General features: G+C 36.7%; 1 protein-coding gene across 3 annotated transcripts in view; it reads left to right on the forward strand.

Annotated features, from left to right (window-relative positions):
- The window catches only part of LOC120254320 (putative receptor-like protein kinase At4g00960), a 38,149-nt gene extending 27,503 nt beyond the window's left edge, over positions 1-10,646 (forward strand). The window contains exons 1-7 of one of the 3 annotated variants that reach the window (XM_039262441.1): positions 493-1,386; positions 8,105-8,236; positions 8,310-8,443; positions 8,544-8,751; positions 9,459-9,696; positions 9,801-9,951; positions 10,059-10,646. In XM_039262441.1, the coding sequence (XP_039118375.1) occupies positions 594-1,386; positions 8,105-8,236; positions 8,310-8,443; positions 8,544-8,751; positions 9,459-9,696; positions 9,801-9,951; positions 10,059-10,421 (2,019 nt within the window). In that variant the 5' untranslated portion in view covers positions 493-593 and the 3' untranslated portion in view covers positions 10,422-10,646. Of the gene's footprint in view, positions 1-492; positions 1,387-8,104; positions 8,237-8,309; positions 8,444-8,543; positions 8,752-9,458; positions 9,697-9,800; positions 9,952-10,058 lie in introns of those variants that run through there. The other 2 variants (XM_039262442.1, XM_039262444.1) reach the window with 2 other exon arrangements.
- Positions 10,647-13,435: the final 2,789 nt, after the last annotated feature.

The raw sequence follows: 13,435 nt of genomic DNA on the forward strand, positions 1-13,435 counted from the left end.
AAATGGCCCAAATATTTTGGTTGTAAAATTATTACAAAATAAAAAGTTATCAGTAGTTGATACCTAGGTATATTTAGTAAATATTTTTTATGACCAAAACTGTTCTTGAGGAATTTTCATGTGTAATGTTTTTATTCATAATCAAAATTCCCTTATATTAGCATATGATTTAATTTTTTTTAAAATCTTATGACAAATAGTTATAAATCATATAATTTATATGATTATTAATATTTGATAATTGTGGTTTTATAATAATTACGATAGCTTTCAATAATTAATCAACTTTTAAAAGAAATTACTGTCATAGTCAAGAAGGAAAGGAAAATTAAATTTAAACCATAATAATTCTGACCCTCATCTTCATTCCCAATTTTGTTCTTTTTCCCTTTGTACAATCACACCAGCCATTACCTTATTATAGTATATATTTATCTTGCATGAATAGGTCCAAGTCAGTGGTCTACCACGGTTATCGCTATGCGTGTCAAGTATAGTCTGGCGGCTCTCAAGACTCAAGAGTCAACCAAGTCAACGTGGATCCATCTTCATAACACGGCATGGCAACTGGGTGAGCTTACGATGCGTCATCCATGGCTCTCCAAACCTTGCTGCTCCTCCTCCTCCTCTTCCCCTTTGCGAAGCTTTCTCAGGGGCGGCCCACACTTCATCGCTGCTCAACTGACTCCAACTACACAACCCCAAGCGCCTTCGCTACCAACCTCGCCCTCCTCCTCTCCGACCTCATTGCTACCACCGCCAACTCCCCCATCCTCTTCTCCACTGCCTCCAGAGCCTCCATCTTTGGCCTAGCCCAATGCCAGGTCGGCTCATTCCCCTCTGACTGCGCATCCTGTCTCACAAACTCCGCCAACGACTTCACTACCCTCTGCCCCTCGGGCAGGTCTGCCGGCATCCGCTACGACAGCTGTCTCCTTCGCTACTCTGACACCCCTTTCTTCTCCCAGCTCTCCAGTGACGACTACCACTACCGCACAAACGGCAAAAAAGCTTCAGATCAGGCGGGTTTCAGCAGCAGTGTAAACGATCTAATGAACAGGATCTCATCAAAGGCCGCGCACACCGAATCGAGGTTCATGGTTGGGATGAGCAACTTCTCCGGTCTTTTATACGGTATGGCTCAGTGTACTCGGGATCTCTCGTCCGAAGATTGTGCGAAATGCTTGAATTTAGCTCTAGCTGTTATGCGACTCGAATCTTTTGGGAAAATTGGGAGCTTGGTTGCCAGTTTGAGCTGCATCATCAGGTATGAGACATACCCTTTCTTCTCTCTTTTTTTGCTGGCGGTGCCGCCACCATCACCACTGCAGCCTCCGCCATCCTCAGGGAAATCGCCTCCTGTGAATGATACAACCGGCAGTGGAGGTGAGTGTTAGCTTTAATTGATTGTTGTGCAAAATCTTTAGCGCAAGCTAGGATAACAATTAATATAATATTCGCTCTATTTTTTTTTTCAATTAAATAAAATTTATAAAATAGATGAAATTAATTAGTAATCTAAAATTTATAAAAATTATATTAAATTACAATGTTATCCTTATTTAAAATATACTTTCAAATATGTATAGTTGAATATAATTTATTAGAAGTTGCATAATTACATTAGATATTAAAAATAAAATTAATAAAATAATATCAATTTTTCACAAAATTTTTAAAATGGAGTAATAAGAAAGTATCCTTCCACTAGAAGGATAGAGTTTATTAACTATCAAAATTATTATAAGGCTAGTTCTACTTGATTAATGAAATTAAAAAGATTTAATATAGAATAATCTAATTCTAGGAATGGAGAGAGAGAGAGAGTTAAACAAAGAGAAATCAATGTTCTATGTTTTTTGAGTTCATCTAAACTGTAATTCCACCTAGATCATTTAGTTAAATCAATTGATTTTATTTCTTATGTTGTAATTAAATTTCTTTAAATTACCTTTCTATCTTTTTTAAGCATCAAAAACATTTTTCATTAGATAAGTTAATATCATCTCTAAGATAATTATGATTCTAAAGAACTCATTAAACTCTGAAAATTTATAATGATGCATACAATCTCATAAATATCTCTATCTTATGATGATTGTATGATATTTTAAGTAAGACCTAATCTAATTATCACCTTTTCGTCTCAAATCGGATTAGCAATCATGCAATTGTTGATCAAGCAATCATAAGCATTAGGTATAAATTAAAATATTCAGCATATTCTTGAAACAAGCATCAAGGAGATTCTAAACATAAATTTAGGCTTTCATAGTTCAGCTACATCGTAGTCCTAGAAAAAGCTATCTAAAACATGATAAATGCAAAGCTCGATAATATCAACACGGTTCATAATCAAATAAACAAAGAATAACTAAAACTAAAGCTTTGAAATCAATCCTCACTCTGAAAACCTTTTGTTCTCCAAAATTTTCCTCCTTTTTTGATGGAACAAAGATGATCTTAATGCACACAAGACACCACAGACGTAGGTTTTTGATGAAATGCCTTACATAAAGCTCCAAGTGAAAAAGAGGAAAAACAAAGGTTTTTGTTAGTGCAATCGCACTATTTATTAGCATGATTTGACACCTAGACCAAGTGACGTGGCAACCAAGATGACAAAGCATAATTGATGACATGGAAAGCATGGTGACATGGCAAGAAGACTTGGGTTGCAAGGTAAATCATCTTGAAGATCATGGTGGAGCTATTTTTAGTAAGTCTACAACATGGGGCCAAATTATCTTAAAGATCTTGGTGGAATTATTCTTGGTAACATGTTCAATTTGAAGACAAGATCATATCAAGACTATATTTAGGTGATTTGATTGAAGACTAGATATGATGGAGCTTATTTGAAGAAATATCTATTCATGGTATGAATGAAGAAGATATGATTTGAAGAATCCTTGATGATTGAATTGATTGATTGAAGATCTATTATTGGGAAGATTTGAAGACCAAATTTGGGTGAATTAAAGATTAAGTTTAGAGAATCTTTGAAGACCAAATTAGGAAGATTAAAGACTAAGTTTGGCAAGTTTCATAAAGACGCACAAGGACGTGCGCCCCTTGCGAGGGGACTACGTGATGAGGAACTGAGGAGGTAGGCTAGTTGCCGGCAGTTGGGATTGGGAGATTTGGCTACATCGACTTAGACTAAGCATGACCGGGAGGTTGATGGGTCTTGAGGTCGTCCGCAACGTAACCAGAACTCAGTCAAGTCAGCAGTCACGGCCATGTTGCAATTCATGTTACAACAGGAGTTGCAACAACTAATTTCAGCAAGTTTTTAAATTAGTAGCCGTGGAGATTCTAAAAGAGGTATGTGCTATATTTGGGACATTAAGGCGTCTATATAAGCTACTTTGCTCGTAGATTGTAGTGTGACTCTTGGAGGAGAGTGGGTGAGCATTGAGCAATCTAGAGAGGGTAGTGATCTTCATTATTGACAAGTGTTTGTACTAATCTATTTTTATCTCTTTTAGTGGATTGTTTATCTCCAGGCTTGGCCCCCCAAACGTAGGCAGGTGAACGCCGAAATGGGTTACCAACGTTGTGTGTTTCCTTGTTTTTGTTTGTGTGTCTCTTTCTCTGTTGATTTGTGTGAGACTTCTATGTGTGCTTGAATGCTACCTAATACCCACAAACCACACCGGAGGAACTAACAGTTTTGATAGTGAGAAGACTAGTTAAGATCACAAGCCAACCAATGAGTGCCTAGCACTCACACTTAATTTATATTCAAAAGAAACATGGTCCAAAAGTCACAACAGACATTCCCAAGCATGCCATTAGTCAGTGCCATACTAAGGCTTACCATTGGTCATTACTAAGACACTAAAGATACTCTAACACCAAGATATACGGAGCAATTAATGCTTTACCAAAAAGACATACCACCCAGCAATAACACAGTACACTTGCATCCATGCTTGTATGTGAACAGGACCCATGCACTCCTCCATGCTCCACCACTCCGCCAGTTACCATCGCCGGTGAGGCCTTACTACCCATGCTACCCATCAACCTCCAAGATCCCCCTTGATTAAAGAATACAACCCCAACTGACTTAGCATAACAACATGCTTGTCAACTAACAATGGTTTAGTTAATATATCAGCTAGTTGGTCTTCCGTGGAGTAATGATGTAGTGAGATGACCCCTTCGGTAACCAAACTTCGTATGAAGTGGAAATGTACATCTATGTGTTTAGTTCTTCTGTAATGAGTTGGATTTTTTGCCACAGCAATTAGACTGATTATCCACCCATAGCTTCGTTGGTTTTGTAATCACATTCCAGCAATCTTGTAGGATTCTTCTAAGCCACACAACTTGGCAAACTACTGTAGTAGTGGCAACATATTCGTCCTCAGTCATAGACAATGCCATGATTTCCTGTTTCTTGGAACCCCATGATATCACACTTCTTCCCATCTAGAAAAACAGGCCAGTTGTGCTCTTGCGATCCACCATAGAACCTCCCTAATCGTTGTTGGAAAAGGCTTCTAGTTCCTCAACATCACCATGAGAATAACACATCAAGTCTCTTTGTTCCGACGAGATACTTCACCACTCACTTGGCAGCACATAGATGAATTTTTTTTCTGGGACGACTCATGAAAAACGATAGAAAATTCACTAAAAACATTTATCGGTCCGAGTATGTGTAACATAAAGCAACCTCCCTATAATGCTCCTAAATACCTATGGATCAGGACATTCTTCACTTTAATCATCTTGTAGTTTCTCATTCACAGCTAATGGTGTCAACACAGGCTTGCACTGCTGCATGTTCAGTGTACTCAATAATTCCTCAATGTATTTACTTTGAATAATAAAGATGCCATCTGAATTCTGTTTTACATAAATACCAAAAAAGAAGTTCAACACTCCCATATCTATCATACTAAAAGTGATCATCATTTCCCTCTTGAATTCTCCGAGTAACTAAGGAACTTGTATAAACAATGTCATCAATATACAGACTAATCAACAGAATGTCACCATCCTTGCATTCCTTCATGTAGAATGTGTTTACTTTCGATTCTACTGAACCCTTGTGATCTGAAATCCTAATCAATCTTTGAGTACCAAGCCCTAGGTGCCTATTTCAACCCATACAAGGTTTTCTTCAATTTACACACTAGTTGTTCTTGCCCTTTAACAACATATCTCTCTGGTTGTGCAACAAACACTTCCTCCTGGATCTCACTATTCAGAAAAGCAGACTCTATATCAAGGTGATACACTGCCCATCTTACATGTTTTGCACGAGCCAATATCAATCTCACCGTCTCTAACCAAGCCATTAGAGAAAACACTTCATCATAATCAATGCCTTGCTATTGAGAATACCCCTTGGCCATCACTCTTGCCATAAGCTTCTATACTTTGCCGTTTGCATCATACTTCGTCGCATACATCCATTTTAGACTAACAATATTCTTTATGGTGGGCAATTTGCATAAATCCCATGTATTGTTGCTCTTGATTTACTTCATTTTAGCATCCATAGACTTCTACCATTGCTTACTTTTCACTGTTTCTCTGTAATCAACCAGATAACCAACATGTAGAGCAAACATGCATGCATTGTAAACATCTGTCAGGAGTTTTGTTCTTCTTGGTGGATACTCGTTAATAGATGCAACTTGAGAGTGAGTCGAGTCTTTGATTGGACTAGGACTGTAGAGCCTCACATTATCACTTGCCTCTCTTGCCGAGCTCTCAAAATTTGAGGTACTATGTGAGATATTTACAGGATCTTCAGGAATACCTTCAGCTTCAATTTCAGGTGCATTGTTGTGAGGTACCTCCCAATTCCAACAAGAGCTTTTATAGAAAACAACATCTCTACTCACAATAATCCTGCAAGTTACCGGATTATATAATCTATAAGCTTTACATTGTGATGAATACCTAATGAGAATACACTTCTCGGACTTCTCATCAAGCTTATGCAGCTTGTGAGAGGTGATGAGTGCAAGGCCAATGGACCTGAACACTCTCAGATGATTCACTGTTGGCTTGACACCATGCCAGGCCTCTTATGGGGTTTTATCATGTAGAGCATGCGTAGGAGATCGAGTGATCAAGTAAACTGTAGTCGATACTGTTTCTCCCTAGAACTTAATTCCAAAGCCACTGCAATACTTCTGGAATTCTAATGAGGAGAATTCTCCCCTCCGATCCCTCATAACAATAGTTCTAGAAGTACTGAAAAGCTTCACTTCTTTTGAGAAGATACATCCAGCACAACTTGCAGTAATCATCGACAAGGAGAAAGAAATATTTGTTAGCACCTAAAGATTACTCACTCATAGGTCCACAGAGGTCCATATGCACCAATTGAAGAACCGAGTTAGCCCTCCGAGAAACTCCTCCACTTGAAAAGCTGGACCTTGATTGTGAGAGACCGGCCCACCTAAGTGAGACCCGGAACAGAACTCAATCATAAGCCAGGTATTGTTTTGCATCAATTGGTGAGAGGTGCTCACTATAAGTGAGACAAAAGGCTTAGGTCGCGGGTTCGACTCCGGGGGAGTGCGAATATTTGCGACTAAGCAAAACAATACCTGACTTGTGATTGAGTTCTGTTCCGGGTCTCACTTAGGTGGGCCAGTCTCTCACATTGATTGCTTCGATACAACATAGTCTTCACACTGTGAATTGAGCTTAAGTTTTGGCATTCCAATCACCATTCTCTTCTGTGCCATGGAATTCAAACTTTTATAATTCAAATACCCGAGATGAAAATGCCAAAGTTTAGTTGAGGATCGACTTGTCACAACTACATTCAATCTTCCAATACACAAGACATCTACAGGGAACATATTGTTCCTTGATCTTTGAATTGTAATCACCTAGTTCTTGGTTTGATTGTTAGTTATAATGCAATTATCATTGTTAAACATGATAGAGGATCCCTAAGTGATAAATTGACCTACACTTAATTAAGAGGTTGTGAGCCAAATCTGGTACAAACTGCACTCCTTGCAGTAGCTTTTACTCACCCAACTAAGTATTGATACTCATTGTGCCTACTCCCTGCACCATCATCTCTTTCTCATTGCCAAGCCTCACGCTCACCTTCTGAGACTCGTCCAAGTTGATAAACAAACTCCTATTACCTGTTATATGATTTGAGCACTCACTATCAACTAATCCCACTGAAGATGCTATTGTTTCCATTGAGCTGCTGGCCATGAAAATGTTATTGACCTCTCCTTCTTCTGCAACTAGATTGGCATCTTATTGCTTGTTTTTTTACCCAACAATCAGCCTTTTCATGCCCAAACTTTTTGTAGTGAAAGCACTAAATGTGGCTCTTGTTTTCAAAGCTTCTTCCTCGACCACCTCTGCTTCTTCCCCTCCCTCAAGTGAAGGGCTTGCCACGACCTTTGCCATCACCCCAAAGGCTTCCTGGAGTACTGTCTTTCTTGTTGCGACTTTGTGCTTGTGGATTCACCCCATTGGCCGTAACTACAACACTAAAGATACTCTCATTGGCCAGATATAACACCAAGAGATATGGAGCAACTAATGCTCTTTATTACAACCAAAAAGACACAGACCACCAACAATACCACAGTACACTTGCATCCATGCTTGTACATGAACAGGACCAATGCACTCCTCCATGCTCAACCCCACTCCGCCAACAACCTCCATCAGCAAGGCCACCCATGCTATTAATCAACCTTCAACACTTTCGTCTCAAACCCTAATCCCTTTCATAACTTTAATATTGGGGTAGTGTCTAGACGCCAAGAGTGTAGCGCTTAGGCACTAGACTTTCTTTTTTGCTCATTTACAATTTATTGAAATTTGCTCCTCTCTTTTCCAATTTTTGTGTTTTTAATATGTTTTTTCTAAATCATTCTTTTACTTTCCTACAATGCAATAACAATAAGGTTAGGAGTAAAATTGATTCAAAATAATTCACATTTTATTCATCATGAATTAAAAGAGTCTATATAATTGAGTGAAAATTATACTCATCATTGGCATCTGCTGTTAATCTGATGAACCATAGATTAGTGAGACTTCTCTTTCTTTTTATTGAATTTTGATTTGATATTTTCTTTATTTTGTGAAGGAAAAAGTAGCAAAACTACAACTATTGTTCTTGTCGTCATATTTGTATTGGTTGCTGGAATTATTTTCTTCTCTGGTGTTTTCATTTATTTGAGGAGGAGAATCAAGAGGAAACCAATCAGAAGATGGACGGGTATGCATGTTGTTCTAATTTTATTTCTAACATGCTACTTATATATCTAACTATGTAAAAATCAAATCTTTAGCAGACGGAGGAGATGACTCAGAATTCATAAGTGCTGAATCTTTATCAATTGATTTCGCCACTCTCCGAGATGCCACAAATAACTTTTCTAATGAGAATGAGCTTGGGAGTGGCGGATTTGGAGTAGTTTATAAGGTAGGTGGCAATGCATTGCTTAACTTGGGACATGATTTGTGTGTAGTGTTTAGACTTAAACTTAAACAAGAGGATATAACATGGACTTTGCTAAATGTAGGGAGTTCTAAGAGATGGGCAAGAAATAGCTGTAAAACGACTTTCATTGACATCAGGCCAAGGACTTGTGGAGTTGAAGAATGAGGTGGTTTTGGTTGCTAGGCTTCAGCATAGACACCTTGTAAGGCTGCTGGGTTGTTGCTTAGAAGAGGAGAAGCTTCTTGTCTATGAGTACCTTCCCAATGCAAGCCTGGACAAATTTTTGTTTGGTATGCTCCATTATTCTCAACATGAAGCTTTTCTCCCTTTTAATATACCAATAGCCTCTTATCCAATAAAATTAATTTAAATAAATTTCTAAGATGTTTTGTACTGTATTTAGCTATGCTGAATAGTTAATATTATTGACTTGACTTCTTTCTATATATACTCCGTTAAATTGTTTTTGAATCTTGTTCATTATATATGTTTTTCGCATTCCTATGACTGAATTAGTGAATGAGAAATATTCAGTGTCCAACGTTTCTTTACCAAATGCTGGAGACGTTGACAAACGGTAATTTCTTTTAATGCAAAATAGCCTCCTGTCTCATCTGCAAGTGTTTTCCATGCTATTATGAACATCTGTAAAGCAGAAATAAAATTTGTGACTAGTTTCAACATTATATTATCTATGATGACCAATTGGAGACAGTTTTGATGTCAACCAATTAATATAGGTTGGAGACGTTGAAATTAAGTACTGATCACACTCAGTACTAATTTCAAGTCATTTGGGTGTCAACAAGTGGTGCTTATCACTCATGTTACTATGCGCAACAAAAAATTTGTCAATATTTGAATTGTCTGTTTTATCTTCTTACTGTTAACGCATTGAAAGGTTGACAGGGTGTGCTGCAGTTTTTATTTTCAATGAATCATGGTTTACCTATTTTTATAAAAAAAAAAATTGACGGGGTGCAACTTATTGGAACAGATCCTGTAAGGTGTCAACAACTTGATTGGGCAAGGCGGTACAAGATCATCGAGGGCATAAGTCGAGGGCTTCTATATCTTCATGAAGATTCCCGGCTTAGAATTATCCACCGTGATTTGAAAGCAGGAAACATCTTGTTAGATGGGGACATGAACCCTAAAATTTGTGATTTTGGCTTTGCAAAGCTTTTTGATATAGATGAAACACATGCAAACACTAATCGAATCGCTGGGACATAGTGAGTACCAGCACCCTGTGCTCATAAATAATAATGATCAAACTTTTGAAAACCCCCTCAATGCAAATCTTTTGAGTTGAAAAAGGTTCTTCTATCATTTGCAGTGGATACATGGCACCGGAATACGCAATGCACGGAATCTTCTCAGTTAAATCAGATGTTTACAGTTATGGTGTGATGGTTTTGGAGATTGTTACTGGTCGAAAGAACCGTGGCTTTGAAGAATCAGGGAATGCTGCTCACCTACTAAGCTATGTAAGCACCAATATCCAGTTATATCTGCATTTATACAGTAATTTTGCAGAATGCTGCATAACAAGTTTAATTATCTTGATCCGTTGGATCATTGTCTTATTAAACAGGCATGGCGGCTTTGGAACGATGGAAGGGGATTAGAGTTAAAGGACCCCATTCTAGGTGATAGAATCCAGGTGGATGAAGTACTGAGATGCATTCATATTGGTTTGCTTTGCGTCCAGGAAGACCCGCAAGACAGGCCTACCATGGGAACAGTGGTTCTCATGCTCAAGAGTTACTCATTTCCTCTACCAGAGCCTTTTACTCCTGCATTCTTTATTGGAAACCTCGGAGACACCCAGGCAAATGTGGACTTGAGAGACATGGATCTCAATCACCTCAACAATGGACAATCTAATCAAGAACAGAGGCACTGGATGGTTGGCTCTGCAAATAATCTCACTATTTCTCAATTAGAAGGAAGATAGTGGTGGGGAGGCGTGGCTGGTTGCCTTGTCATACTACAGATTTGCCAAGTAAAATGTTTTAGACTGTGAATCATTGTACTTTGATGCAACTCTATTATTTTGAATTCTATAACGGCTGATTGAGAATTTATGTTTGGTGCTCTTCCAACATGATGCTGAGAAATCTGTAAACTAACTGTGTTCAAGCATATGTCTCAATGTGTTGGCACTTGGGCATTAATAATAAAACACACACGGAAGTATGGGTCTTCCAATGTATTTTTTTTAATGCGTGTGGTTTATCCACTCGGTAGATAGTGTACTTAACAGTAACTTTGCTATAATATTCCTTGTTAGCAGAAGTCTATGTGTGGACAATGTGCACCTGCATAGAGCCTACATAGGGTTAGCCGTAGGGTGTGCCGGTTAGTGTGTGGTCACACAAGGACCACATGGTGAACAGTACTATCACTACATTATTGTGAATAGTATCATTACTACAATACTTCTGCTTAAAATTTTTATTGTTACATTGCCAGGATCCGGGACAATTTATAAGATAAATTTCTGCGCAAAAACGAGAAAAATATTTATGTGTATGTATTAGTATGATGCTAATTTATTGATTGAAACAGGGAGTGCTGGTGGATGTGGATGTGTAGGAAATAGCTGTGAAAAGACCCTCAGGGGCATCATCTCAAGGACTCGTAGAGCTGAGGAATGAGGTTGTTTTGGTCGCTAAGCTTCAGCACCCAACCTTTTCAGGCTTTTGGGTTGTTGTTTAGAAGTGGAAGAGAAGCTACTTGTTTATGAGTACCTTCCTAATACTAGTCTTGATACAATTTTATTTGGTAAAAACTTAAGTTTCAAGTTGTATGTTTATTGCGGTTAAGCGCAGGATGGTTTTTGTAGGACCCAGGATCCTTAACTCCTGACACCGATTCAGCCAGCTCCGGTAAACGAACTAGATGACCCCCCTGATGGGGCTAATTTATTAAAATATTTTTTATTTTTAAATTATTTCTTTAAATGCGCATTTCCGTAATTATTTATGGAAATGCGCATTTTATATTTTTTTATTATTTTTTTTAAACAGCCGGTCCCATTGTAATTTTTTTAATATTTAAATTTATAAAAAAACAGAGGGGCCCGTTATTTTTTTAATATTAAGTTTTTATTTTTTTAAAAACTGCGGGTCCCAAATAGTTTTTTTAAATTAAAAAAAGCATTTTACATTCAAACCCTTATAATTTTTCATTAATTTATACCTTATTTTTCATAATTCTACTTATGTTATTTTTACTTTTCCACTAATTATAACTAGATTTGTTAATAATTTAAATAAATAATTTTTAATATTTTTCAACATAATAAAAATTTTAAATATTTAAAAAAATTCACATGTAAAAATTACTTCATAATCTAAACCAAACTCGACTGATATTTTTGAATGAACTAAAAACAATTACATATATTATAAAAATAATTCAATAAACATTATGAGCATCTACTTGGACCCAGGGTAGCGTTCGAACAATTTCGACGATTATGACGCTTTATTACGACATAAAGCCCATGAAGCTTTTGGTTGATCGCGATTCTCTTATGTCCATTTCATTACAATTCTACTTTGGATTTTGGACGTCCCGAGGGTCTGTCTGCATTGTAAGATCAGGATATAAACGTTTTAATTCGGTAATTCGGTAAATAATTATAGGAATACGTAATTCGGTAAATAATTAAAAAAATGTTTTAATAAAAAAAGCAAAAAGAAAAAGAAAAAGAGGAAGCCTATATGAAAGTCAACTAGTTAACACGGATAGAAAAAACATCACCGAGTCCAGTTGATCAAAATTAGAGTAACTAGCAAACCGTAGTGGAAGCTTTATTCTTTCGTCGAGAGTTCCTACGGGCCTGAGTCGGGTGTTCCTCTCGACCGAGGTTGTCTCCTCGTTCGATTATAATGAGAATATGAATTTTTGCTAGATTTAATGTAAAAATAACATTGCGAGAAAATAAAAAAACTACAATGACAAAAATTTTAAAGAAGAGCTTCTATATTGATAATTTTTAACTATAGAAAATCTTTGTGTTTTTAGAAAAGGAATTTGGAGGGTTTATATAGGTATCACTCTAACAAATGGATGGATGGTAAGATCGATTTCATCCAGATGGCTCTCGTGAGATGTGGTAGAGTCTTGAATTCTGCTGACAATTCATCCCAACAACCCCTTATGATGAAAAATATTAAAATTATTTATTTAAATTATTAATGACTGGTTACTGATTAGTGAAAGTAAAAAAATAACGTAGTAGAAGTGAGAAAAAAATAAGTTATAAGAAAAAAATTAATAAAAAAATTATAAGGGTTTGAATGTAAAAATGTTTTTTTAATTTAAAAATTATCGGGACCCATGAGTTCTTAAAAAAATAAAAAAACTTAATATTAAAAAAATAACGGGCCCCTCTGTTTTTTAAAAAATTAAATTTAAATATTAAAAAAATTACGAGTGGGACCAGTTTGTTTATAATAAAAAAATATAAAATGCGCATTTCCGTAAATAATTACGGAAATGCGGATTTAAGGAAATAATTTAAAAATAAACAATATTTTAATAAATTAGCCCCCTGATGGCGCCCCAGTAGCTTGATCCCCTGCGTCTCATCATCCATCTCTCGGATGATACCTCCTTCTCTCTCTCCCAGTCTTTTTGTGTTCCCCTGACCTTCACCTATGGTGTCCAGGTCTCTTTATTTTGTTTTCATGTCTGGTCCCTGTACTTTGGCTTCTTTTCAATAATGAGTTCGTGGTTTATCTATTTTTTTTTCAAAAAACAAAAAAAGTTGTATGTTTATATTAAATCTTTGTGTGCCTGAACTAGATTAGGTTTTTTTTTTTGTGTTTTGATGGATGTATAGATCCCATGATGGTGTAACATGGTGCCTAATGATTTTAGGATTTTAAATTTAAATCTTTAAAGTAGTTTTTATTTAGTATTTTTAATTATCTTAGATTTATTAGTTTGTTTGTTTAG

The sequence above is a fragment of the Dioscorea cayenensis genome, unplaced genomic scaffold, assembly GCF_009730915.1.
Source record: "Dioscorea cayenensis subsp. rotundata cultivar TDr96_F1 unplaced genomic scaffold, TDr96_F1_v2_PseudoChromosome.rev07_lg8_w22 25.fasta BLBR01000417.1, whole genome shotgun sequence".
NCBI classification, from domain to species: domain Eukaryota; kingdom Viridiplantae; phylum Streptophyta; class Magnoliopsida; order Dioscoreales; family Dioscoreaceae; genus Dioscorea; species Dioscorea cayenensis.